This window comes from Salmo salar, chromosome 11 (assembly GCF_965601325.2).
Source record: "Salmo salar chromosome 11, fSalSal1, whole genome shotgun sequence".
Classification (NCBI taxonomy): Eukaryota; Metazoa; Chordata; class Actinopteri; order Salmoniformes; family Salmonidae; genus Salmo; species Salmo salar.
In genome coordinates, this window is record NC_138301.1 from 110,261,424 (window position 1) to 110,289,055 (window position 27,632).

At 41.7% G+C, this 27,632-nt stretch overlaps 1 protein-coding gene across 4 annotated transcripts; it reads right to left on the minus strand.

The window, feature by feature from the left end:
- Positions 1-2,224: 2,224 nt before the first annotated feature.
- Positions 2,225-19,094, minus strand: LOC106563695 (fibroblast growth factor 13). 4 transcript variants are annotated; one of them, XM_014129504.3, is made up of 5 exons: positions 18,891-19,094; positions 8,149-8,259; positions 7,577-7,680; positions 5,190-5,388; positions 2,225-3,945 (listed from the first exon to the last, which is right to left on the minus strand). In XM_014129504.3, exons 1-5 carry the CDS (start codon positions 18,946-18,948, stop codon positions 3,803-3,805), a joined length of 615 nt encoding a protein of 204 aa, XP_013984979.1. In that variant the 5' UTR covers positions 18,949-19,094; the 3' UTR covers positions 2,225-3,802. The 4 variants fall into 4 exon arrangements, with proteins under 4 accessions (XP_013984979.1, XP_082814387.1, XP_013984980.1 ...); XM_082958261.1 differs by lacking the exon at positions 18,891-19,094 and adding an exon at positions 15,087-15,319; XM_014129505.3 differs by lacking the exon at positions 18,891-19,094 and adding an exon at positions 11,323-11,396.
- Positions 19,095-27,632: the final 8,538 nt, after the last annotated feature.

Here is a 27,632-nt window from a genome sequence, read left to right on the forward strand (position 1 = left end):
GACAACAAAATATATTGTCATCCCAAAGTCGTCGGTCCGACCGCCCTCTCCCACCCGCAGCATTAAAAATACCGACACTATAAGGATCTCTGTCAGGACCCAAAGCCCACTACTGCTGTGTCTTTTACCATGTGCTGCTTTCTCCACCCACCCTGCACTGAAGAGCTCGCCCCACATTTGTTCTGCATTTCTTTCTTTCTATGGCGAATAGACATGCCTCTACCAAATATTCTTTAGACTGCACGATTTCTCCTGCACGCTCTCTCTCTCCCCCTCCTCTCCCTCGCTCTCATTTATAATAGTGTTTGTACTGTCTAGGCCATCGCAAGCAGAGCTCTAGAGTTGAGCTCCACTCTGATTGGCTCAGTCACTCTCCTGCTGTGAAGGCCTTGTATTTCAACATGAGGCATCAACACGATCAATATTATTGGCCTTTCAGCCTATAGCTAGCACCACAGCAAAATGGCCTAATCACATTCATTCACAAACCGTCTCAGAGCAAGAGCCCTGATCTAGGATCAGGTCGCCCCTGCCCATATAATCTTATTCATTATGATTAATACATCTAGACGTTCCGCTAGCGGAACACCTGCTCCAATATCCAATGATAGGCGTGGCGCGAATTACAAATTCGTCAAAAAACCCAAAACTTCAATTTTTCAAACATATGACTATTTTACACCATTTTAAAGACAAGACTCTCCTTTATCTAACCACACTGTCCGATTTCAAAAAGGCTTTACAGCGAAAGCAAAACATTAGATTATGTCAGCAGAGTACCCAGCCAGAAATAATCAGACACCCATTTTTCAAGCTAGCATATAATGTCACAAAAAACAAAACCACAGCTAAATGCAGCACTAACCTTTGATGATCTTTATCAGATGACACGCCTAGGACATTATGTTATACAATACATGCATGTTTTGTTCAATCAGGTTCATATTTATATCAAAAAACAGCTTTTTACATTAGCATGTGACGTTCAGAACTAGCATTCCCACCGAACACTTCCGGTGAATTTACTAAATTACTCACGATAAACGTTCACAAAAAACATAACAATTATTTTAAGAATTATAGATACAGAACTCCTTTGTGCAATCGAGGTGTCCGATTTTAAAATAGCTTTTCGGTGAAAGCACATTTTGCAATATTCTGAGTAGATAGCCCAGCCATCACGGCTAGCTATTTAGACACCCAGCAAGTTTAGCACTCACCAAACTCCGATTTACTATTAGAAAAGTTTGATTACCTTTGGTGTTCTTCGTCAGAATGCACTCCCAGGACTGCTACTTCAATAACAAATGTTGGTTTGGTTCAAAATAATCCATAGTTATATCCAAATAGCGGCGTTTTGATCGTGCGTTCAAGACACTATCCAAGGGTGACGAAGGGTTACGCGCCCGACGCGTTTCGTGACAAAGAAATTCTAAATATTCCATTACCGTACTTCGAAGCATGTCAACCGGTGTTTAAAATCAATTGTTATGCCATTTTTCTCGTAAAAAAGCGATAATATTCCGACCGGGAGTGGTTGTTTTCATTCAAAGAGAGAGAAAGTAAACATGGAGTCGACTCGTGCACGAGCCTCAGTCTCATAGTACTCTGACCGGCCACTATCCAAACGCGCTAATGTTTTTCAGCCAGGGCCTGCAAAGCCACGATTCAGCTTTTTGCCGCCTTCTGAGAGCCCATCGGAGCCGTAGGAAGTGTCACGTAACAGCAGAGATCCCCTGTTTTGGATAGAGATAATCAAGAAGGCCAAGAAATGGTCAGACAGGGTACTTCCTGTGCAGAATCTTCTCAGGTTTTGGCCTGCCAAATGAGTTCTGTTATACTCACAGACACCATTCAAACAGTTTTAGAAACTTTGGAGTGTTTTCTATCCAAAGCTAATAATTATATGCATATTCTAGTTTCTGGGCAGGAGTAATAATCAGATTAAATCGGGTAAATTTTTTATCCGGCCGTGAAAATACTGCCCCCTATCCATAACAGGTTAAAATACAAAACGGGTCCTGGATCAGCACTCCTACTCTGAGATGCTTTGTGAATGAGTATAGGCCCATTTCCCTTGGGATTAATTGATGATGATCTAGCTATTCCATCCATATGATGGTGTTGATGATGGTGGATTAATTAATAACCCTTTCATGCACGGGGTGGAGCCAATATCAACAGGTGGGAAAGAAGGACAAAAATAAAGCACAATTTAACAAAATTTGTATTTCCTTAAAAACATTTTATTCAGTGCATTTTCGTTAGAACAACAAATAACCTACTGCAAGAAGGTACCAGATTAAAAGTGTATCTGTGCTCTGTGGATCATTCACTTGTAGTCTGGTATAGACTGGAGCACAGGGTCAAAAACAGGTAGATAATAAGCATAGTAGACCTACAGTACATCATGCTGCTATTTCCCAGAGGTCCACAGTCTCCCATGCAATAATAGTGTCAATCAATCAATCAATCAAAATGATAGACATAAGCATATATTCGCTCCAGGAGGAAAAAACAATGCAGGAGAATACAAACAATCATTTAATCTGTAAGAGCCCTCAATTTCACTAATAATCCCCATTTGATGGTAAAATAAAAAAATCAAGGATTATGTTATTATCCTTTCACACACACGCAAACAAATGACTGAATACATCTAAATACCATATGAAATGTTGTTTATAGTTTATGTCAAAGGAGCCTACTAATGACACAATACTGTAAAAGGGCTGACATAAGTTTTTAAACAACTACTCGGTTTCTCTATTTTATTATTAAAACAAGTTGCTGTAGACCACACATTGTCCGTGTCCGATCACCCGTCGCCTCCTTGTGTTGTAACTAGTAGACTGATTGGGTATGCGAAAATAGAACGTTTCATAGTATGACACATTTTGAAAATGGAGTATGTTTTAAATGCCAGGATGTCATGCTACTGAGGAAGAGATTTGTCTTTTTAGACTCACGTGTGTTTGACAACATATCAGCTGATAATCAAAAAAGGGGGATGGGTTGTACCAAAACGAATGAATGTCGGAAAACAACGCAATTGTGCATTAGATGATGCATTCTCAGTATGGGTGAGCCTAGTATGTTGATATTTGTTGCTTACTGCATAAATGTTTACTAAACAGTACGTTCTAAATAGTTTGTAGTACGATTAGTACACACTACACAGTTTGTAGTACGATTAGTACACACTACACAGTGTGCAGTTTTAGTAGTAGGTAAGACAGATTTAGGGCATGGCCTATGCTTGTGATTCGATTTCTTTCTTTCTTTGCCTTGAGTAAAACTAGAGAAACACGCTTGACTCTTTGGTACACAGGAACAAATGATCGCAGTCAGTATAGCTGGCAAGCAATTTATATGGTAGACGAGGCAGAAGGCTTGCAGATATGTACACCTTGGACTCAAACACACAAAAAAGCTTTTTTTAGGCGGCATGAAAGCAACAGTTGATGGACCACATAAATACTGACCAGTAACTCTCCCTCTCAAGACCTTCAGAGAGATATACATTGGTAATACACTACATATGCTCAAGAATACAAGGAAGAATATAAATTCCAGACCAGCAAAATGGCTTAGGCTTTTCGTATCGAAGTTCATAGCAAAGTTGACCCGCAGAAGCTCGCTCATGGATTTATTTAATTGATGATGTCATAGTCTGTCACAGTGGTTTCAGTACACACTAAGCTAAGCTAATTTGCTTCCTCTCCACCTGTTCAGTTTGATGAGGATCAGTTGAGTCTGCTTACAGTGAGAACTACCCTCTGCCTGACGCTGACCACCACAGCTATGTGGACTGCTCGTTCTGGCTCAGTGTCTTCCCTCCTCCGTTCAGCAGGGCTGACGCACTACGGCTCTTAGTGGGAGTACCGCTGCCGGAGCGGGAGAACTCGGTCAGATCATGGAGAGAGGGTTCCCTGTACATGGCAACTGGAAGACAATAGGGTATCAGGTTTGGTAAAGATCTGTATTGTGCAGAGCCTTTGACAACATGATATTCTTCTGTAAAATGCAACGATATACTAGGGGGAGTCTTTCTAACAAGGCCCTTAACTCCAACAGTTACCCCAACAACCTTCAACACACACACACAGAGAGTAAGACCCACTCACAGCCTCTCAGAGTAAAGGCGTCAGCATGCTTCCATTCGGCTCCCTTAAAAGACATTAGCTTGAAAAATAAGAAAAAAAGTGTCAATAGTACTGTTTGTGTCACGTCTGCTCCCGCTCTTCCTCCCCCTGGCGCTCTAGGACGCCAGGATCCCCAGCATTACGCACTCAAGCCACACCTGCCTTCCCCCCGTCATGCGCATCAGCGATCATTGAACTCACGTGGACTCAATTACTTGTGTCATTACCTTCCCTATATCTGTCTGTTCCCAAGCTCTGTTCCCGGCTTCGGAATTAATTGTCTCATGTCCTTGTTACCCGTGTTCCGACGCTGTTCCTGTCTTGTTTCCTTGTCTGTTCCCGAATAAATGTCTGACTCCCCGTACCTGCTTCTCCTGTCCGGCGTCGGCCCTTACAGTTTGTCCATTTTGAGACGCCATAGCCAGTATACACTTCCTCATAATAGTCTGAATTAAGATAACTCAAGAAATCTGCTATGTAAATTGCTGTCATTAATTGCCGTTTTTGCCGAGGAGATCTTAGTCGTGCAATTTTACATCTAAGATTTTTGCTGCAGTATTTGTCAATGAAAAATGTGCATGAATAAATGATTTGTCTCTTGTTGAATGACAACAGACGTTATTGAAGAATCCCTACTGTTGACCAATCACCGACGAAGGGGCGTAGACTTCAGCTACCGACTTTGGCTTGTCTCCAGAAAAATGTTTATGTGCTCGAACAGCCCCCAAAAAAGTCCAAAACAAACAAAAACTTCACAAAATGTCATCATAATATATGCACAAACCCTTCCAAACTGTTTTGGCTTGGAAGCATGTGGACGCCTTAGAGCGGGGATGGGCAACTCCGAGGGCCTGATTGGTGTCACACTGTTTCTCCATCCCTAGCAAACACAGCTGATTAATCAAATGTCATTCTAAACTGAAGATCATGATTTGGTGATTATTGGAGTCAGGTGTGTTAGCTGGAGCTGGGGCAAAGCTGTCACAAATCAGGCCCTCGAGGACTGGAATTGCCCACCCCTGCCTTAGAGTAAGACCCACTCACCTTTCAGTGGCTTGGGGATGAAGTGGCCTGATGGTTTATTCTTCTTCACATGGTTCCCTTTCATGATGACTCCCTCTTTATTGAGGCCAAGGTACCAGGCCCTGCCCGACTGCTGCTGTCTGTAGAGCATGGAGGAGTAGGTCACGTAGTAGTTCTCAAACACTGACTCCTTGAACTTACACTCCGGGGTGAAGTGTTCCTAAAGAGGGAGACAGAGAGGCGATAAAGACGGGAGTGTGAATGTGAGAGAAATAAAGAGAGAAGAAACAGAAAGGGATAGAAAGAGAGGGAGAGAAAGAAAGAAAGCTTCACTTAGTTTCAGCCATTTCACTCTCACCAAGGCTATCCATTCATATCAAATGTCCAAAGTGAAGTGAATGAGGACAGAAGGGATGGACTAACTACCTGGCATGAAGCACTACCAGAATCTGTCCAGAGCAGTACAGAAGGCTGAACTAAAAGTTGGGACCAATTCCATTTCTATGGCTGGGAACCTTTGACGTGCACAGCTTACAAATCAGCATAGGCCTGCCCCAAAGTGCCCAGTTGCTAAACAGCATAGGCCTGCCCCAAAGTGCCCAGCTGCTAAACAGCATAGGCCTGCCCCAAAGTGCCCAGCTGCAAAACAGCATAGGCCTGCCCCAAAGTGCCCAGCTGCTAAACAGCATAGGCCTGCCCCAAAGTGCCCAGCTGCTAAACAGCATAGGCCTGCCCCAAAGTGCCCAGCTGCTAAACAGCATAGGCCTGCCCCAAAGTGCCCAGCTGCTAAACAGCATAGGCCTGCTCCAAAGTGCCCAGCTGCTAAACAGCATAGGCCTGCTCCAAAGTGCCCAGCTGCTAAACAGCATAGGCCTGCTCCAAAGTGCCCAGCTGCTAAACAGCATAGGCCTGCTCCAAAGTGCCCAGCTGCTAAACAGCATAGGCCTGCTCCAAAGTGCCCAGCTGCTAATCTACAGTAAGAGATCCCTTACAACTGGTTGCTTTCAGAATTGAGTTGTGAAAACCTCAGTTGACTGATGAGCTGAATGAAACTCGCTTGCCATACTGTGTGAACAGGCCTATGATGGGAATGTCAGACTATAGGAGCCACCATGAGCCATCCATCAGTCTTACAGCTTGCTCATCCATCACTCTAACAGCTCAGATTGTTGTGGCGAGCTGATTACTTTTCACCTGAACAGTTTGAAAACACAGACTCATTCAATTGCCAGACAAAGGTCAAAGGTCAATACTTTAATTGGCAAAGATCGATACAAAACCTCATTCTGCAAGAGACACCAATGTCTATGGTGATAATACACACACCCAATCACACACTCACTCGCTCGCTCGCTCGCTCGCACACACACACACACACACACACACACACACACACACACACACACACACACACACACACACACACACACACACACACACACACACATCCAATCACACGCACGCACACATGCACACAGGCTAGGCTTTAGGCAACTTAGCTAAATAAACAGAATGAATCTAAATACACTGTCTAACATTCAGCCCATGCTGTATTTTTCCATCCAGATTGCTAAATGACCTCACCAGAGCTGAAACAATCCAAACTTCAAAGAGCATTTCCATACTCATGTGTCTCCATGGTAACTTCCAACTCCCCAGAAAACAAACCAGCCCTCTCGTAAAGATGGCCCCCAGGTTACCAATGGGGACATAAACAGAGGGACAAGATCGCTATTACAAGTTAAAATCACAATGTGGTGGCCACTACCACACTCACAACAGCAACTACTGCACAACTACTGACCTTAGTCATCACTCCAGTCACTTTGGTTTTCACACCAACAACTGATGCTTAAATATAATTAACATGGCAGATAAGGTGACCTTCAACGTAGTCAATTAGCTCAGTAACACAGGTAGTAGTATACTTAAGCAAAAAGGCATCTCAGGGGTTTGTGGTATAGGGCCAATATACCACGGCTAAGGGCTGTTCTTAGGCAAGACACAACGCTGTATATTGCCCCAATACCACAAACTCCCGAGGTGCCTTATTGCTACTATAAACTGGTTACCAATTAGAGCAGTAAAAATAATTGTTTTGTCATACCGTGGTATACTATCTGATATAGCACAGCTGTCAGCCAATCAGCATTCAGGGCTCAAACCACCATGTTTATAATGTGATATACACCCTGCCACATGGAAGCCTAACTAGGGAAGTGTGTAGGAGACCCAAAGGAGTCGGTAGTTAGCCTAGCAGTTAAGAGTGTTTGGCCAGTAAGCGAAAGGTTGCTGGTTTGAATCCCCGAGCCGACTAGGTGAATAATCTGTCGATGTGCCCTTGAGCAAGGCACTTCACCCTGGATAAGAGTTTCTGCTAAATGACTAAAATGTAAAGTGAGACTCACCGAAGTGTAGAGGAAGCCGTCGTTGTTCATGGCTAGGTAGAGCTTGGTCTGAACCCCCTGGATGGCCACCACTCGCAGCCCAACAGGAATGAGGTTGAACACAGCTGCAATGTGGATGTGGAATACAAAAGAGAGGGTAGGTAGTACACTTTTAGAAAACAGGGTTCTTCTGTTGTCCCCATATGTAGACAGGTAGAACCCTTTTTGGTTCCATGTAGAACTCTTTTGGGTTCCATGAAGAACACTCTGTGTAAAGGGTTCTACATGGAACTCAAAAGGGTTCTACCTGGAACCAAAAGCGTTCTACCTGGAACCAAAAAGGGTTCTTCAAAGGGTTCTCCTATGGGGACAGCCAAAGAACCCTTTTAGGTTCTAGATAGCACCTTTTTTATGCGTGTAGACAGTATAAGAGAAACATACTACTGGAGATGTAATAGCGAACATAGAGCTACAGAAAACATTGAGCAAAAGAGCTGAAGTCGACTATTCTCTCTTCTTGAATTCTATATCACAATAATCTGAAATCTGAACGAATTCAAGGCAAAAACACAGTCAAAAACACATAGTCCTACCATAGCTGTTGTCTTCGTCCTTGGTTCCATCGATGGTTCCATCAGCCTGCATCTGAAGGCAGAAGCCTGTGCGGCTGTACAGCCTCGTCACTATCCCCTTGAGCTGGGGTTCTGTGGAGACAACAGGGCAGAATGTGAGAACAGGAGGAGAGGGACGAGAGAAGAAGAGAGGAGATATTGGACATATACCAAGTCTATAGTCCAATTATACTAGCTAGTTTACTACTGCTTCACACACAGTCAGTAGTAAACTACCCAGGGAACCTGAGGCAGCCCACAGACATCACACTGTGGCACAAACCCTAAACAGTGTGATGGGTACCTGGGATAGTGGTGGCTGGCCATGCAATATCAAGCTCATTCATCGTTTCAAAAACAGGTGATCTAGCTGTCTGGATACTGTACACTGACACTGTACTTTGAATGTCATTCTTGTTAAGATGATAATATCATGCACAACAGAAGCCTGAATATGTTGTGCACTTTTCAGATGGTGACAGTGTCTTAAGTGTTAGAGTGAGGTAATTCATTGATGAGTGTATGGACTTGCAGGATCACGACAGGTTGATGGATAGATAGTCAAATAATGTATTTCTTATACTATACCATCAGAATTTGGACAGAGGTGCCATTACACTGAGGTCTTCACATTTAAAATGGGAGAGGATGGAAGTGTTCGTGGTGTTCGAATTGTTGGTGGTGATGATGATTATGATGATGACAGTTCTTGTGTTATGTCGAGAAATCACACTCAAGAGCACACCTGGTCGACTTATTCTCTTCCGTTTCTTAGAGCCAAAGAGTTTGACGCGTGAGAACACGTTCAGCTTGCTCGGTTTCTCACAGGGTCCCCTGTCCCCTGCTTTGCAAATATTCGGACTGCTTGCGCAGCGGCAGGCATTCGCCTTCTCCCGCTCCCGCTCCCTCTTTTGCCGAATGAGGGAGCTGGCGATCGCAGCGGCCATCGCCAGTTTGGCGGTTTAGTGATGGCAAAACGTCCCAGAAGAAAATTCTATACTCACCACTCACCAAATAATGAATATTATCCAATGAAATCTAAGCAGTATTGTTTTTATGTAAACCAAATAATCCATTATATCCTTAAAGTGCGTAACATAGTCATTATAGTTTTATTGTCACAGCTGGAGAAAAAAAAAGATTCTGGATATTCCGAGCAGACAAACCTCCCACTGACAAACACTGGTTTAATCAACGTTGTTTCCACGTCAATTCAATGCCAATTCAATGCAATTGCGTTGAACCAACATGGAATAGACGTTGAATTGACGTCTGTGCCCAATGGGCTCGTGCGCCTTCAGCTGTGAATCAACAGCTAGTCTCTCCAATTTATACATTCGATTTGTTGTTGATCACTGCAGCTTCTCATGCGTGCACACCCGCTGTGATGTATCCATCCACCCTCCGTGAGAAAAATCCAGTCCTCAAAATGCTTTTCAATCAATGAAACAACTCTTGTCATAGTTGTGTGTGCCATTAATGCAGCAACCGCAAGCAATCCTCTCCTCAGGTTTGGAGCCAATGCCACATAACCTACAGTATGACTTACAGTAAAGGCTGATAGAGCCACGTGGTATAACACTCATATGTTAGGCTATGGCGAAAGAGAGGGAGAGAGAGAGGGAGCGAGAGGGGGAGCGAGAGGGGGAGGTCTTGCCTCATTTTGGTGCAGAGATTCCGCTACTATTCCTTCCACCTCTCCATCTCTGCGATATGAATTGCGGCATAGGAATCTGAACAAAATACATTAGGAAAACTGCGGGCGCTTTCTGCAGGCATATTCCTAACTGAATATCGGCATGTGACAGGCAAGACATGAGACGCTGATGCAAAACACAGAAAGAAAACGTCGCATCATATAAATCCAGGGAGAACAGAAGATCACTGATAGCACCCTATGGTCTCATGGCAAAATAATCAGGGGAGGGAGGTGTTCCTAGATTAGTGCTTTCTGCTAAAACGAACTTGTTTTTCGGCAGATTAAGCTCATTCAGCTCCCCTGTCGCCTCTCCAATAGGGCTGCGGCCATGTGAAGTGAATCTGCATAATAGCCTATACTTTCGAGAGGCTTAAATTGGTGCTTTCCGAAGCGCCGAGAACATAAGCTCGGACTCAAGACTTTGGTGGGGGTCTTCATCTTGGGGGTAACATCTGTCATCAGATTGAAATGCATTGAAGTTTTGTTGTGGTGTCGGATTTGGCGGCATTTAGGCCTATCCTAAATTGAATTAACCTTTCATCCAATATAATAAAATAAGAAGAGTACAAATAAAAAGGCAATAACAACAATAACGTCAACGACATTAACAATAACAAAAAGTTGATTTGAGTATAATTTGCCCTAAAAAATAAATGAAAGTTGATAGGGGATCAATGAGTGACGACTCCTAGTTTTATTTTGATAAATAATTAAAGCATAAGCAATACTATTTGTGATTGAAACTGAATGTGAAATAAACATTTACCCATAGATTATTAGAACCGTTTTAGTATTTGGCTATATAATTCCAGAAAATCATAGGTCTGGGTTGCTTCATTCGTGCTATAAATCTCGTTGTTTTGATTATCAGTATCCTTTCCTTTGGTATTCAATTGCCCTCTCTCTTTGGCCCTTTGCTGAAGATATTGGCCAGATAATATTTTCAATTGCGCCACCTGCATTTCATAAAGAATCACTCACACATTACTAAAAATTCTTGCAATCTCTTGTCAACAGTTAAAATAACAACCGCACAAACAACAACAAGAACTAAACTTTGAACATATCCATTTTGTTTACATAAAATATCGCAGGAAAGCAAACAAATGTATCACTCATAACGTCAGCACCTTGGACAGGGAGAGTCACTTATAACTTCAGCACCTTGGACAGCGCAAAAGTACACTTCTATTTCTGTGAAACACCTATTAAATTATATTCGACAGGGAATGTCACGACATCAGCTCTTTGGACCGTAACCTTTAAGATCAGCACCGGGTTGGGGGGACTACTTCAATCCATGCTTACAGGAGCATTAGGCGAGTAGGCTTGACCTAATATTTGATTGAATTGACCTGGGCCTCCTTCCAAAACCAAACGCCTTTTTTTGTACTTTATTTTGAAAACATAAAGATTAGTCTATCTTTCAATAATAAAATGTATTTAAATGAGCGCACCTGATGTTGATCTCCGGAGAGGGAAAGTCATGCTTCGCGGAGCCAAGGAGGAGCTCTTTGTTAATGTTTTAGCTCTTCCGATATGCACAGTGAAAGGGGAGAGGACTTTTCGAAGTTTAAACGGAGAATTCTCAAAGGCATTCCATCCATTAAATCCGTGCACGTGGTTGTGATAGGAGATCATTATAACGCATTAGTGGAAGGCCATTATGTCTTCAGGAATGCTCATTAATGATTTATCCCAAGGCATCGCTGATCGGCCAAAACCGTCCATTACTGGGCCACTGTAGACTACGCTGGTGTGCGGGAAGATAAGGGAACCCCTTTACAAACATCAAATGGCCTATAATGGCTTAGAAGTCTATCCATTGTTATGGCAAATGTTCATTTTATTCACCCTGGCGTTAAAAGTACTGTAAATGGCGAATGTTATGGACTGTGACATTGATGTCTTCATGGCTGAATTGATAAACATGCAATAGACCGCAGGTCTCCATTACATACAATTCTCCTACAACATTAGTAAAACAGGCAAGGAAAGAAAACGGAATCAAAGCAATCCCCCACCCTTAAAGATTTGATCAGCAGCTAATAAGATAGTGAAGTAATAAAGAAGAGTGTTCCTAGGCCTCCTGCGCTGGACGGTTCTATTAGCTTCCATCCTGTTACGACCCAAAATAATCTGTTTAGACATGAAGATGCTTGTCATCATGGTGAATCATAACGGGTTTGCATTAGAGAAATTATCTAAATAAAATTAGCTTTTCAAGAATTAGATTAAAATCAGTCCTAATTAGTCCAGGGAGAAGGCTATTTAGTATATAAATGACAATCTATATGACGCAGGCATATTATGACCCTGTCTATTATTAGGTAACGTTCTAAAGACTAACTGACCACTCTTACAAACATAAACATTTCCACAGTCATTGGGAAAAGCTTCAAGGTAGAAACAATAGTCAGCTTCCAGAAACAATTTCCCATAATCTCATCTCAGGGCAGGGGCATTCTTTTCCAATCCAATTCCAATCCTTTAGTCTACATATTGTATTTGCAAGGTAGGATATATCAGGGACACTATGTTATGTGCAGCATGAGCATCACAAACTGATAGTAACTTCTCTCTGTTGAGTTGTCACTCTTTATACTTGAATACTCTCCAGTAGATGGAGCCAAATGAAAGTTAAATAGGACTGACCTCTACCTCTCCCTCATAAAGTGGCTCAGAGTAGGAGAACTGATCAAGGATCAGTTTTGCCTTTCTGATTAAGATTATATGGACAGGGGGAATCTGATCCTAGAAGCACCCCGACTCTGAGACCCTTTATGAATACAGGCTTAGAGCTCTGAGAAGCTTTATGAATACAGGCCCAGAGCTCTGAGAAGCTTTATGAATACAGGCTTAGAGCTCTGAGAAGCTTTATGAATACGGGCTTAGAGCTCTGAGACGCTTTATGAATACGGGCTTAGAGCTCTGAGACGCTTTATGAATACGGGCTTAGAGCTCTGAGAAGCTTTATGAATACGGGCTTAGAGCTCTGAGACGCTTTATGAATACAGGCTTAGAGCTCTGAGAAGCTTTATGAATACAGGCTTAGAGCTCTGAGAAGCTTTATGAATACAGGCTTAGAGCTCTGAGAAGCTTTATGAATACAGGCGTAGAGCTCTGAGAAGCTTTATGAATACAGGCTTAGAGCTCTGAGAAGCTTTATGAATACAGGCTTAGAGCTCTGTGGCGCTTTATGAATACAGGCTTAGAGCTCTGAGAAGCTTTATGAATACAGGCTTAGAGCTCTGAGAAGCTTTATGAATACAGGCTTAGAGCTCTGAGACGCTTTATGAATACAGGCTTAGAGCTCTGAGACGCTTTATGAATACAGGCTTAGAGCTCTGAGGCGCTTTATGAATACAGGCTTAGAGCTCTGAGAAGCTTTATGAATACAGGCTTAGAGCTCTGAGACGCTTTATGAATACAGGCTTAGAGCTCTGAGACGCTTTATGAATACAGGCTTAGAGCTCTGAGGCGCTTTATGAATACGGGCCCAGAGCTCTGAGGCGCTTTATGAATACGGGCCCAGAGCTCTGAGGCGCTTTATGAATACAGGCTTAGAGCTCTGAGAAGCTTTATGAATACGGGCCCAGAGCTCTGAGAAGCTTTATGAATACGGGCCCAGAGCTCTGAGAAGCTTTATGAATACGGGCCCAGAGCTCTGAGGCGCTTTATGAATACAGACCCAGACCTCTGAGAAGCTTTATGAATACGGGCCCAGAGCTCTGAGAAGCTTTATGAATACGGGCCCAGAGCTCTGAAGGCGCTTTATGAATACAGGCTTAGAGCTCTGAGACGCTTTATGAATACGAACCCAGAGCTCTGAGGCGCTTTATGAATACCGGCTTAGAGCTCTGAGACGCTTTATGAATACGGGCCCAGAGCTCTGAGACGCTTTATGAATACGGGCCCAGAGCTCTGAAGGCGCTTTATGAATACAGGCTTAGAGCTCTGAGACGCTTTATGAATACAGGCTTAGAGCTCTGAGACGCTTTATGAATACAGGCTTAGAGCTCTGAGAAGCTTTATGAATATGGGCCCAGAGCTCTGAGACGCTTTATGAATACGGGCTTAGAGCTCTGAGAAGCTTTATGAATACAGGCTTAGAGCTCTGAGACGCTTTATGAATATGGGCTTAGAGCTCTGTGGCGCTTTATGAATACGGGCTCAGTGCTCTGTGGCGCTTTATGAATACAGGCTTAGAGCTCTGAGAAGCTTTATGAATACAGGCTTAGAGCTCTGAGACGCTTTATGAATATGGGCTTAGAGCTCTGTGGCGCTTTATGAATACAGGCTTAGAGCTCTGAGACGCTTTATGAATATGGGCCCAGAGCTCTGAGAAGCTTTATGAATATGGGCCCAGAGCTCTGAGAAGCTTTATGAATACGGCCCAGAGCTCTGAGGCGCTTTATGAATACAGGCTTAGAGCTCTGAGACGCTTTATGAATACGGGCCCAGAGCTCTGAGACGCTTTAGGAATATGGGCCCAGAGCTCTGAGACGCTTTAGGAATACGGGCCCAGAGCTCTGCACACATTCATAAAATGTGGTACAAGACATCATCCCTTAGTACTTCTCCCATGAAGGAAAAAAGCATGGAAGGTTTACGGTGCTGCATCCAGCACCATTGAGACACGGACATGCAGAAGAGAGACACCGACTCAGTTGTGAAATCCAAGGTGATTGTTGTGAAGCACTCAGGGGCAGAAGGAATCACAATCAAATCTGTTCTGGATGTTGGCAGTTTGTTGTGTCTAGCGAGGGTCATCATCACATCAATAAAATTATCATCATCATCATCATCATCATCAGAAGCATATCTTTTTTTGTGTGGAGTGCAGATTGTGAATGCAGTTGTGGTAGAATCTTTGTGTTTGCAACATTCAGAATCAGATCCATTTATGAAAGATTCAATCAAATACTGTACATGGCAATACTTATGTTCACAGCCCATTCAGCTATATTGCACAAGTGCACACATGCATGTAAGAGTGATAAAACTGAGTAATGTACTCTGTATACTGCAGTATACGGGGGGGGGGGGGGGGGGGGGGGGGCATGCAGGCTGGGGGGGGGGGGGGGGGGGGATTCCAATGCTGTGAAAGGGGACATAATAATCCTGGTGAATGACATCAACACGTCATTCAAAGGAAAAACCCAAAGCCCTATATCAAAAAGCCAAACCAGATGCAAACATAACCTTTTTGTTGACAAACCTTCAGGAGAGATTTCTCTTCCCATTCGGATGGCTTTCTTCAATCGACAGCAGAAGATTTTGTAACACGTATTATGGCAGGGGGACTCAATAATCACCACATCCACAGATGAGAAGCTAGAGTCCTGCAGCAACAGAACATAATCCAGTGTACTTAAGGCGACATCTCGCGCTGTGGTTATAGTAAAACCTACCATAAAGTTAGTAGGAGTTAGATTGTGCACTACCAATACACATACTGTACACACAGTGAGAAACTGACACATTATTGATGTCTATAAGCCTCTCACCGGAGACAGCAGAATATCCTGCAAGATAAAGGAACAACACCAATATTAATTATCTCTTGCCTGAGCATCTTTCTTCTGAATGTAATGTACACCACTTGGACTGCAACATGTGACGTGGCACTGCCAGTACTGAGGATGAGTGAGTATGCTGCCAAGACATGTGTCGATGGGGCTCCTGTCATGTGAAAGTTTACTAGCAGGTCCTGTGGTGAAGGACATTGGACAGAGGGGTTTTAGTACAAATGGTGGGTGGCCCAAAATGTAATTTAAATGTCCTCAATAAAAGCCTTCTTGATTTATCTCATACCTTTTGCTTTGTCTTTGAGATACAGTGCCTTCGGGAAAGTATTCAGACCCATTGCCTTTTTCCACATTTGGTTCGGTTACAGCCTTATTCTAAAATTTATTAAAATGTTTTTTCCCTCATCAACCTACACACAATAACCCATAATGACAAAGCAAAAACAGGATTTTAGACATTATTGCTCATTTATAAAATATGAAGTCTCACATTTCCATAAGTATTCAGACCCTTTACTCAGTACTTTGTTGAAGCACATTTAGCAGCGTATTAGGGGAGTTCCTCCCATTCTTCTCTGCAGATCCTCTCAAAATCTGTCAGGTTGGATGGGGATCGTCACTGCACGGCTATTTTCAGGTCACTCAAGGTCATTCAGAGACTTGTCCCGAAGCCACTCCTGCTTTGTCTTGGCTGTGTGCTTAGGGTCGTTGTCCTGTTGGAAGGTGAACCTTCGCCCCCGTCTTATAGTCCTGAGTGCTCTGGAGCAGGTTTTCATCAAGGATCTCCCTGTACTTTGCTCTGTTCATCTTTACCTCGATCCTGACTAGTCTCCCAGTCCTTTCCGCTGAAAAAGATCCCCACAACGTGATGCTGCCACCACCATGCTTCACTGTAGGGATTGTGCCAAGTTTCATCCAGAAGTGAGACTTCGCATTCAGGCCAAAGAGTTCAATCTCTTTTTTTTCCATGGTCTGAGGGTCTTTAGGTGCCTTTTGGCAATCTCCAAGCGGGCTGTCATGTGCCTTTCACTTGGCTTCCGTCTGGCCACTCTACCATGAAGGCCTGATTGGTGGAGTGCTGCAGAGATGGTTGTCCTTCTGGAAGGTTCTCCCACCTCCACAGAGGGACTCTAGAGCTCTGTCAGAGTGACCACTGGGTTCTTGGTCACCTCCCTGACAAAGGCCCTTCTCCCCTGATTGCTCAGTTTGGCCGGGGGGCCAGTTCTAGGAAGAGTCTTGGTGGTTCCAAACTTCTTCCATTTAAGAATGATGGAGGCCACTGTGTTCTTGGGGAACTTCAATGCTGCATAACTTTTTTTGGTACACTTCCTCAGATCTGTGCCACGACACAATCCTGTCTCGGAGCTCTACGGACAATTCCTTCGACCTCATGGCTTGGTTTTAGCTCTGACATGCACTGTCAACTGTGGGACCTTATATAGACAGGTGTGTGCCTTTCCACATCATGTCCAATCAATTGAATTTACCACAAGTGGACTCCAAGTTGTAGAAACATCTCAAGGATGATCAATGGAAACAGGATGCACCTGAGCTCAATTTCAAGTCTCATATCAAAGGGTCTGAATACTTATGTAAATAAGGTATCAGTTTAAAAAAAATATATATATACACATTTGAAAAAATGTTTAAAAAAAAAACTGTTTTTGCTTTGTCATTATAGGGTACTGTGTGTAGATTGCTGAGGATGTGTTTTTATATAACATATTTTAGAATAAGGCTGTAAACTAACAAAATGTGGAAAAAGTCTGAATACTTTCCGCAGGCACTGTAAATGATCAGTTGGCATATATGAAAAAGGTGAAACTGTATCAATCAGAAAGAAAAATGTGTGTAGTTAAGTTATGGTAAGGTACTTTATCCCCAGCTATCTACACTTTAATGCAGATGATAAGCTGATAGGATGGCTATGTTAGTGTCCACACATGATCAGTGGGCGTTGAGAGACAGCGGTTTTGCAGCCCTAGGGCCGGCTGTGGCTATGGTCAGAGATAGACCCCCATCTGCCGCCTAACAATCTAGAATAAGGTAGTTTGTACTGTCAATTAATTTAGGAAAAAATAACCTGCCAGTCACTTGTTTTCATGTCTACAGCATAGAACAGGGCATTAACACAACAATTCATATGGAACAAAAATACAAAAACATTTGTTTATGCAAGATGTTTGAGTCTGACACAGAAAAACAATACCCCTTTGACAGTCTGTCTGGAATGTCCAATATGGCTGTTGAGCTGAAACATTACCACAGATACCTAAACGTTACTTTCCTCTAAGGAAAAGGCAATTAAAAGTTCCATCATCTCAACTTATACATCCTCATGTTTATCAACCTTTCTGTGGCTTTATCTGCACTTTATTTAACCTCCTTAATTCACATGATTTAATAAACTTTAATTAGTTTGTGTCTACACCAACTTAATCTGCTCCATAGTCTAAAAATTCAAGATCCTTTGGGGTCCTTAGAAATTGGCTAAATGACATCTAACCTTTTACCAGAGAGAGAGGGGGAGAGAGAGAGAAAGAGTGAAAGAGGGAGAGAGAGAAAGAGAGTGAGAGAGAGAGAGAGAGAGAGCGCTGTTTTGTTGCATTCTTACTGGATAAAGGTTTTGATTTACCCTGAGTCTGAATAGCTACAATTACCTCGAGTCTCTGAGGTGCCTGCAGTGCCCACCATGATTAAATATGTATTTTTAATTACATTTAGCCTATTATTAAAAGTTATGGCAATGTAATCTGATGGCATTATGTGCTTTTATTGTCCTAATTTCCTGAAATCATATGAATGCTATGAATGAACTTTTTTTTTCTTCTAATGTATAAATGTGAGGTTATTATGAGAGCTCGCTGTACTCCCTGTAGTGAAACCAGTGAGAGCTCGCTGTACTCCCTGTAGTGAAACCAGTGAGAGCTCGCTGTACTCCCTGTAGTGAAACCAGTGAGAGCTCGCTGTACTCCCTGTGGTGAAACCAGTGAGAGCTCGCTGTACTCCCTGTGGTGAAACCAGTGAGAGCTCACTGTACTCCCTGTAGTGAAACCAGTGAGAGCTCACTGTACTCCCTGTAGTGAAACCAGTGAGAGCTTGCGGTCTATTTTCTCTTCTGTTTCTTGTCTGTTATGGCACTTACAGTTGGCATAACAGACTGGGTGTCTCTCTCTCGTTTCACGCCCATACGGTCATATTCTCGCCACTGCTAAAATCCATGCACAGTGAATATTCTGTTTAGCCTACACTGTTCACATTTTTATTCAGTCGTTTCCCCCTGTTATTTGTATAATTGTATGACTGTGTTTAGATAGCCTTATTAATAGTCAAAACCGTTGTGATATTCAATTATTGATGAGGGGACTGAATTAGTCTAATTAAAAGATAATTAACCGACATTATGTTAACCCCCTAAATTTCAGTTAAAGTGACGTATAAAGCGTTCCAAAAAGCTACATAAATTCTGTAATTTAAGTAGGCTACTTACTCACCTCTGGTTGCATGTTCCTTTTCCTCTTTTGTCACTTGTTTTTCCGTTTTCGGGCTCATGGAGATAGAGCCCTGTCTTGGGTTTGGAAATCCCACAATGAAACTTCAACTCAGCAGAACAACGCCACGCTAGTTCTCTTTCGAAATAGCAGATTCCATAAAGCGGTTCCAGTTAAGAAATCATCAGCTGGGGATCTGTGGAACAAAAACACAAAGGCTAGTCTATTTGACCGTAGGCTAGTCCTACTGGTCGTTTAGCCTAAAGAAAGCTGCTGACTTGATTTGTTGAGAGCGGTCATTTGGAAAACATAATTAAGTCTACCATTTGAATTCAGTGTCCAATAAAATAATCTTAAACAATATATTTTCAGCATTGTTATAAACAACATAAAACAGTTTGATAGCATACTCTCAGATTCCACACCACCACGTTTTTGAAAGCAAAACTGCCATAACAGAGAGAATCAGACACACACAAATTGGTATAATTAGCTAGGTTTCCATCCAATTGGCGACAGATTTTTATGCGAATATTCAGACATATGCATAAAGAAATATGCGCATTTCGCCACAAGTGGTGTGTTTCCACCAAACTGGCTTGCTGCGGAAACAAATCAGTGAGCGATGACATAGTGCACACTAAATTTACTTTTTCGCTACGTTTTCATGAACCTAATAAAAATCTAAAGTTCAATGTTCAACTTTTGTCTTGGCAGATGAGCTCTAGCCAACAGTTTGCCAATACAGTGCTGGCAGGCTGTGCGGGTAGGCTAGTGTACAAGATGAGATGATTATGGATACACTACTTGAATATTGTATGTGCATGTATATTACTGTAAATATTGATCACATTCCCTGTCTATGATCATATATTTTGATACATTGAATGTTATACATTTTTTTAACCTCCTGTTCCAGGAAGTGATGTCACTGAGTACTGCCCCTATATATAGGACATTCCACGCCCACCTGGGACATGGATGCTTGATGAAGATCTAAGATTCGAAACGCTGTAAATAAATATCACATGGGCGCATGAGAAGCAGTGTGCGGCGTTTTCCATGAGTTTGCCTACAACTCCAGCGGAAAGTACCTGGATGTGCGTATGTTCTTCAGTTTTTGTACATCATTGTGGATAAGAGCATCATTTTATTTGTCAAAAGACAGACAAACATTGATCATGTCTCCAGAACAAGACCCTCAGATATTTATTGGAAAGGAGCATCAAGTTCATCACGGCATGTTCACCACCCTGGAAGTCAATACATTTATTAGCCTAATAAACTGCGTTGTTTCCCGATTCGTAGTGGGACGACCACACGCCCTATCATCGTGTGACTACAAATGTACTAAAATATGTTTATTATATCAATATTAGCGCATAAAGGCCTTTCCACCGCCATCTCTCGCATAATGAATTGCATTGACACAAAGATCCCACCATCTCGAACAAACAAATTATATGTTGGCATTTATAAAATTGCACCAAACGTTTTTCTTCTATATGGTATGGCTTAAAAACTGTTAACGTGGTTATTTGCTAGGTTTCCATCCAATTGACGACAGATTTTCATGCGACTATTCTAAAACCTTCAGAAAAACAATATGCACATTTCCCCACACATGTTCCATCAAATTGACTTGTTGCAGGTATTAAAGTCTGTGCGTGATGACATTGTGCACATAAAATAACGCTTGCGGTTAAATGCCCATGTATCGAAGTTCACTGGGTTTCCATCCCATTTTCAACTCAACTGATGGGTTCGTCACTAAAAATGTAGAGTTTTTTTTAGCCAATGTGCCCACTCTGGTCTTGCGCTCTTGCCAACTGCTCCGATACAGTGAGGGTAGGTTACCTACAAGAGCGAGATTATTTTCATTTGTCAAACGACCGCCAAGCATCGATCATCACGTCACGAGAATAAAAAAACAAATATATTTATTAAAGCAGTACCAACCTCACCGTGCACATTCACCACCCAGTGAAGTTCATCGTCATTTATTTAATCTGGAGCCTAATAAACTGCATGTTTTCCGGAGTAGTAGTGGGAGGACCACAAAATATAATCGCGTGACTCCAAATGTACTTCTATATGATGGTTTTTATATCAAAATGTACACAAATAACGCCTCTGCCACGCAACAACACAGGTTCGGGACCTGCAAGTCCATGGAGAACGTTATCGGGGACTCAATCATTTAAATCATCTGAAATGCAATAAATAGTCCCTGTAGTTGCATTATTTCTCCCAATACAGGCATCAGCATAACCAACATAATCATCATCATTATCAGAATCACCTTTGTCATACTTCTTAGGTTGTTGTGATCAAAGAGATCCTATTAAATTACGATTCTAATTCCCAATTCTATGGATGTGATTATCACGACTATCAATGCTTACGTAATCAAAAGTATTTAGTGGTAGGCCTACATGGAACATTTTATTCTGTTAGTCTTGGCTTTCTTTTCTGCCGTGATCGTTATGGCTTTCTGAGTTCCATTTAGTTCTTATACTAATGAACTAATCAAGAGTACAGTCTAATTGGCTCAAAGCCTAACGACAGCCTACAAGATTTAGGGCAGAGTAGATTGATGGAGTTTTATATATCTGTTAGAAGTAAAAGCTTGCCTGCTGTTGACAGCCAGTTGCTTCTGGCACAAGGCCAACTGACAGTGCCTACTACTCTGTGGAAGTTAAAAGAAACTCCCCTCAAACTATATATATATATTTTTTATTAGTCCATTGATGATAGTCACATTGTTTTGCTTGTCAGCAGTCAAGTTTTAGAGATAATGGACTTTCAAGGAGCAAAGTGTTGTCTGTGATACATTTGACATTCTGTTAGCTGAGTAAAATTACAGTGCAGTATTCAGACCTCTTCACTTTTTCCATTTTGTTACCTTACAGCCTTATTCAAAAATTGATTAAATCGTTTTTTCCCCCTCAATCTACACACAATACTTCATAATGACAAAGCAAAAACAGGCTTCGACATTTTTGCAAATGTATTAAATATAAAAACCGGAAATATCACATTTACCTACAGTACCAGTCAAAAGTTGACACACCTACTCATTCAAGGGTTTTTCTTTATTTTTACTATTTTCTACATTGTAGAATAATGGGGACGAAATCAAAACTATGAAATAACACATGGAATCATGTAAACAATAAACGTGTTAAACAAATCAAAATATATTTTATATTCTTCTAAGTAGCCACCCTTTGCCTTGATGACCGCTTTGCCCCCACTTGGCATTCTCTCAACCAGCTTCACCTGGAATGCTTTACCAACAGTCTTGAAGGAGTATCCACATATGTTGAGCACTTGTTGGCTGCTTTTCCTTCACTCTGCGGTCCAACTCATCCCAAACCTTCTCAATTAGGTTGAGGTTGGGTGATTTAAGGCCAGATCATCTGATGCAGCACTCCATCACTCTTCTTGGTCAAATAGCCCTTACACAGCCTGGAGGTGTGTTGAGTCATTGTCCTGATGAAAAACAAATGATAGTCCCATCCCACTAAGCGCAAACCAGATGGAATGGCATATTGCTGCAGAATGCTGTGGTAGCCATAAATCCCAAACATTGTCACCAGCAAAGCACCCTCACACCTCTTCCTCCATGTTTCACGGTGGGAACCACACATGCGGAAATAATCCGTTCACCTACTCTGCGTCTCACAAAGAACCAAAAATCTCCAATTTGGACTTATCAGACCAAAGGACAGGTTTCCACTGGTCTAATGTCCATTGCTTGTGTTTCTTTGCCCAAATAAGTCTCTTATTATTATTAGTGTCCTTTAGTAGTGGTTTCTTTGCAGCAATTCGTCCATAAAGGCCTGATTCACACATTCTCATCTGAACAGTTGATGTTGAGATGTGTCTGTTACTTGAACCCTGAAGCATTTATTTGGGCTAATCTGCGGTGCAGTTAACTCTAATGAACTTATCCTCTGCAGCAGAGGTAACTCTGGGTTTTCCTTTCTTGTGGTGGTCCTCATGAGAGCCAGTTTCATCATAGCACTTAATGTTTTTTGTGACTGCACTTGAAGAAACTTTCAAAGTTCTTAATTCTCCACATTGACTGACCTTTGCCTTAAAGTAATGAGAGACTGTCATTACTCTTGGCTTATTTGAGCTGTTCTTGCCATAATATGGATTTGATCTTTTACCAAATAGGGCTATCTTCTGTATACCACCACTACCTTGTCACATCTCAACTGATTGGCTCAAACGCATTAAGAAGGAAAGAAATTCCACAAATTAACTTTTAACAAGGCACACCTGTTAATTGAAATGCATGACAGGTGATGCTCATGAAGCTCGTTGAGAAAATGCCAAGAGTGTGCGAAGGGTGGCTACTTCGAAAAATCTCAAATTCAACCCGATTCAGGAAACTAGGCGTATGTCGCAAGTCACGACTTCACAGGAGAGTTGTTTGAATGTAAAATAAATATTTTTCTTCAAAATGCATTTTTTTGGCAGAAATGCCTTCTTGAACATGTGAGCTTTCATGTGCCTTAATAACAAACTTGTATGCCATCTGTAAATATGAATACATTTGTTAAATTGCGAGCCTTGTTGGTTAAGCCACATAAAGACAGCAACCTCCCCACTAGCCATGACTGGCTGAGATAATGAGTGGGCTGGACATGCAGAGAGATGAGTTCGGATTGGCCTGTCATATAGAAGACTTTTGTCTATTTGAGCTCGTCAGTCTGTGTTTGTAATCCTGTTGAACATGTCTTTAAAAAAATGTTTAGCTGCATAAGTGTTGCTCTCCACTTTCTGGAGGATTACATTTTGCAATCAGTGGCATTGGAGTTTGATAGCAAAAGAGATGGGAAAACACCTGTTTCCGGATTACGTCTTCTAACTAAGAGCATTTGTGGCATAAATCCACATGCCACATGCCACGTCCATCATGCATGATGATGTATATGGGTAAAATATTCTAGCTAGCTACATTTTCAGATATTACACATTTCTAATTTTAACAGAAAGTGGTTTCATTTCAAGCTAAAGTGTACTGTTAGCTAGCGTTAGCTGGCTGGCTCCCTAGCTAAAGTTAGGTGTCTGGCTCGTTAGCTAACGTGACGTGGATGTGTGTGATCTTACATGTTGTTTACCTAGATAGGTTAATTGTTTACCTAGGTATGTTATGTTTACCTAGGTATGTTATGTTATCAAGAGGTAAACAAATCATCGGCCAGAGCGTCAAGTGTGCGCTCTGAATGCAAGGATATGGGTGGGGATAAAGCTTAAGAGGGTATGAACGATACTGAATGGGTGTAGACGAAGAGCTCTCTCAGTGAAACACTAAAATTAAATTTTCTCAAATGTTTACCAACTTTCAAAGCAGAATTACTTTCTCATTGTTCCTCAAATGCAGTGTATGATATACCATTTTGTAGCTCTACTTCTATCCAATGTAAAAAACACTTCATAAGACCAGATCCAGGTTGTGAGTCACAAATACAAAATATATTTAGATTTAACACATTTTTTGGTTACCACATGATTCCATATGTGTTATTTTGTAGTTTTGATGCCTTCACTATTATTCTACAACGTAAAATTTTGTAAAAATAAAGAAAACCCCTTGAAGTAGGTGTGTCTAAACTTTTGACTGGTACTGTAAGTATTCAGACCCTTTACTCAGTACTTTGTTGAAGCACCTTTGGCAGCGATTACAGCCTCGTCTTGGGGGCTACAAGCTTGGTACACCTGTATTTGGGGAGTTTCTCCCATTCTTCTCTGCAGATCCTCACAAACTCTATCAGGTTGGATGGGGAGTGTCGCTGCACAGCTATTTTCAGGTCTCTCCAGAGATGTTAGGTCGGGTTCAAGTCTGGCATCTAGCTGGGCGACTCAAGGACATTGAGAGACTTGTCCCGAATCAAGTCATGTGATGTCTTGGCTGTGTGCTTAGGGGTCATTGTCCTGTTGGTAGGTGAACCTTTGCCCCAGTCTGAGGTGCTGAGTGCTCTGGAGAAGGTTTTCATCAAGGATCTCTCCTTTCTTTGCTCCCTTCATCTTTCCCTCGATGCTGACTACTCTCCCAGTCCCTGCCGCTGAAAAACATTCCCACAGCATGATGCTGCTACCACCATGCTTCACAGTAGGGATGCTGCCAAGTTTCCTCCAGACGTGACACTTGGCATTCAGACCAAAGAGTTAAATCTTGGTTTCATCAGACCAGAGAATCTTGTTTCTCATGGTCAGAGTTCTTTGGGTGCCTTTTGGCAAACTCCAAGAGGGGTGTTGTGCCTTTTACTGAGGAGTGGCTTCCGTCTGGCCACTCTACCATATAGGCCTGATTGGTGGAGTGCTGCAAAGATGGTTGTCCTTCTGGAAGTTTCTCCCATCTACACAGAGGAACTCTATAGCTCTGCTAGAGTGACCATCGGGTTCTTGGTCACCTCCCTGACCAATGCCCTTCTCCCCCGATTGCTCAGTTTGACCGGGTGGCCAGCTCTAGGAAGACTCTTGGTGGTTCCAAACTTCTTCCATTTAAGAATGTTGGAGGCCATCGTGTTCTTGGGGATCTTCAATGTTATAGATATTTTTTGTTAACCTTCCCCAGATCTGTGCCTTGACACAATCCTGTCTCAGAGCTCTACGGCCCATTCCTTTGACCTTATGGCTTGGTTTTTGCTCTGACATGCACTGTCAACTGTGGGACCTTATATAGACAGGTGTGTGCCTTTCCAAATCATGTCCAATCAACTGAATTTACCACAGGTGGACTCCAAGTTGTAGAAACATCTCAAGGATGATCAATGGAAACAGGATGCACCTGAGCTCAATTTTGAGTCTCATAGCAAAGTGTTTAAATACTTATGTAAATAAGGTATTTCTGTTTATTTTTATACACTTGCAAACATTTATTAAAACCTGTTTTCACTTTGTCATTATGGGGTATTGTGTGTAGATTATTGAGGAAAAATGCTTATTTAATCAATTTTAGAATAAGGCTGTAACATAACAAAATGCGGAACAAGTGAAGGGGTCTGAATACTTTCCAAATGCATTGTACGTAGTGGTTTAGGACATTGTAATGAAATATAGGCCTAATGCTTTTGTTGTGTTTGATTAAAACTCCCAATAGTTTTGATGTACATATTTTGTCTTGACGCTTTCACACTGCCTTTACTGCTGGTAGAGTTGGGATTATAAAAAAACTGTAATCAGTTACTTTACCAGTAAAAATATTGTAATCAGATTAGATAGTTTTGAAAAACAAGATGATTGCTTATTGATTTACTTTTAAATGATTTGGCAGGTGCTCCTTTAAGATAGGCCTATGAGAAGTACGGTATTTGTGAAAGCAAAAGATTACCTAGGCTATCCACAATTGACATTTTTGTTATTAAATAGCATCAAGATTAAAGTATCTTTTCAATGTTAAGTGTTTTATTTTGTAAGTGCAAGGGAAACATTATTCATAATTGACACAATGAGTTTTCTTGTTCCCTTCCGGTGTAGCTCTGGGGTGAATTTACACTAAACTTATTCTACAAAAACAGAAAAACAAAGTTCCGACTCAAGAGGGCCAAGCTTTCATAAACAGGAACCAAATGAATATTTAATCTCGCCATTGTCATTGCCAAGCCACAGTTATTTCTGTGTGAACAAGTCATTGCTGTGTGTATCATTGCTTGAATACAGCATTATCTGTGATCAATTTTAATTCTGTTAGCTGTGTAAAACTACAAAATGGTTTAGGACACTGTAATGAAATATATATAGGCCTAATGCTTTTGTTTATGTTTGATTAATATTCCCAATAGTTTTGATGTACTATGTTTTGTCCTGATGCTTTCACACTTCCTTTACTACTGGCAGGGTTGGGGATTATAAAAAACTGTAATCAGTTACTTTACCAGCATAACTATTGTAATCAGATTACAGATACTTTTGAAAAACTAGATTACTACTTGGATTACTTTTAAATTCAGAAAGGATGTTTGCCTAAAAAATACATTATGACACTTTTCTGTTTTCTCAATAACATTCAATTCAGCATTGAAAATAGGTGCAAGTTTAAGTTTGTTCCAATCTAAGTGAGTCTGACTATAAATCAGAGACCACTATGATGACACACCAAATGCCTTTGATGGACCCTTTTTGTCTTCTTCCTCATAAGGGGAAAGTAATCCAAAAATAATTTAAAGCAATCAGAATGCGTTACTGAGTTTGGGCAATCCAAAAGTTACGTTAATGATTACAATTTTAGACATGTAATTAGTACCTGTAACGGATTACATTTAGAAAGTAACTTGGCCACTGGTAGAACCAAACCACCACACTCACATTGTGACTGTGTGTGTGATCTGTTTGAGGCCTAATTCCCTGGTTATTTTCTTATCCTCCAAAGGTCACTAAAGCGCAGACAGAGAAAACAGCAGGACAGCTGGATATTGGAAAATACATAATTAATGAGGCAAAACCTCCTCAGCCTGAGTCTTTAGTAAGGGATCAGGAGCTGACAGCTTTGCCAGCTATGCAAATACTATTCCACTTAGTGCTACACTATATACCCAGTGGGCTAGAGCAGTGGTTCCCAACCCTGGTCCTCCAGTACCCCAAACAGTACACATTTTTATTGTAGCTCTGGACAAACACACCTCATTCAACTCATTGAGGGCTTGATCATTAGTTGACAAGTTGAATTAGGTGTGCTATGTGTTCTATCTGGTGTAATGTCTCAGAGCACATAGACAATCTGTTGTAATG

Excerpts from the sequence above, each read along its gene's own strand:
- LOC106563695 (XM_014129502.3), bottom strand. The coding sequence starts at position 9,113 with ATGGCCGCTGCGATCGCCAGCTCCCTCATTCGGCAAAAGAGGGAGCGG. Across the intron at positions 8,260-8,911 it reads GAAGAGAATAAGTCGACCAG|AACCCCAGCTCAAGGGGATA; the intron begins GTGTGCTCTTGA and ends TTGTCTCCACAG. Across the intron at positions 7,681-8,148 it reads GGACGAAGACAACAGCTATG|CTGTGTTCAACCTCATTCCT; the intron begins GTAGGACTATGT and ends TCCACATTGCAG.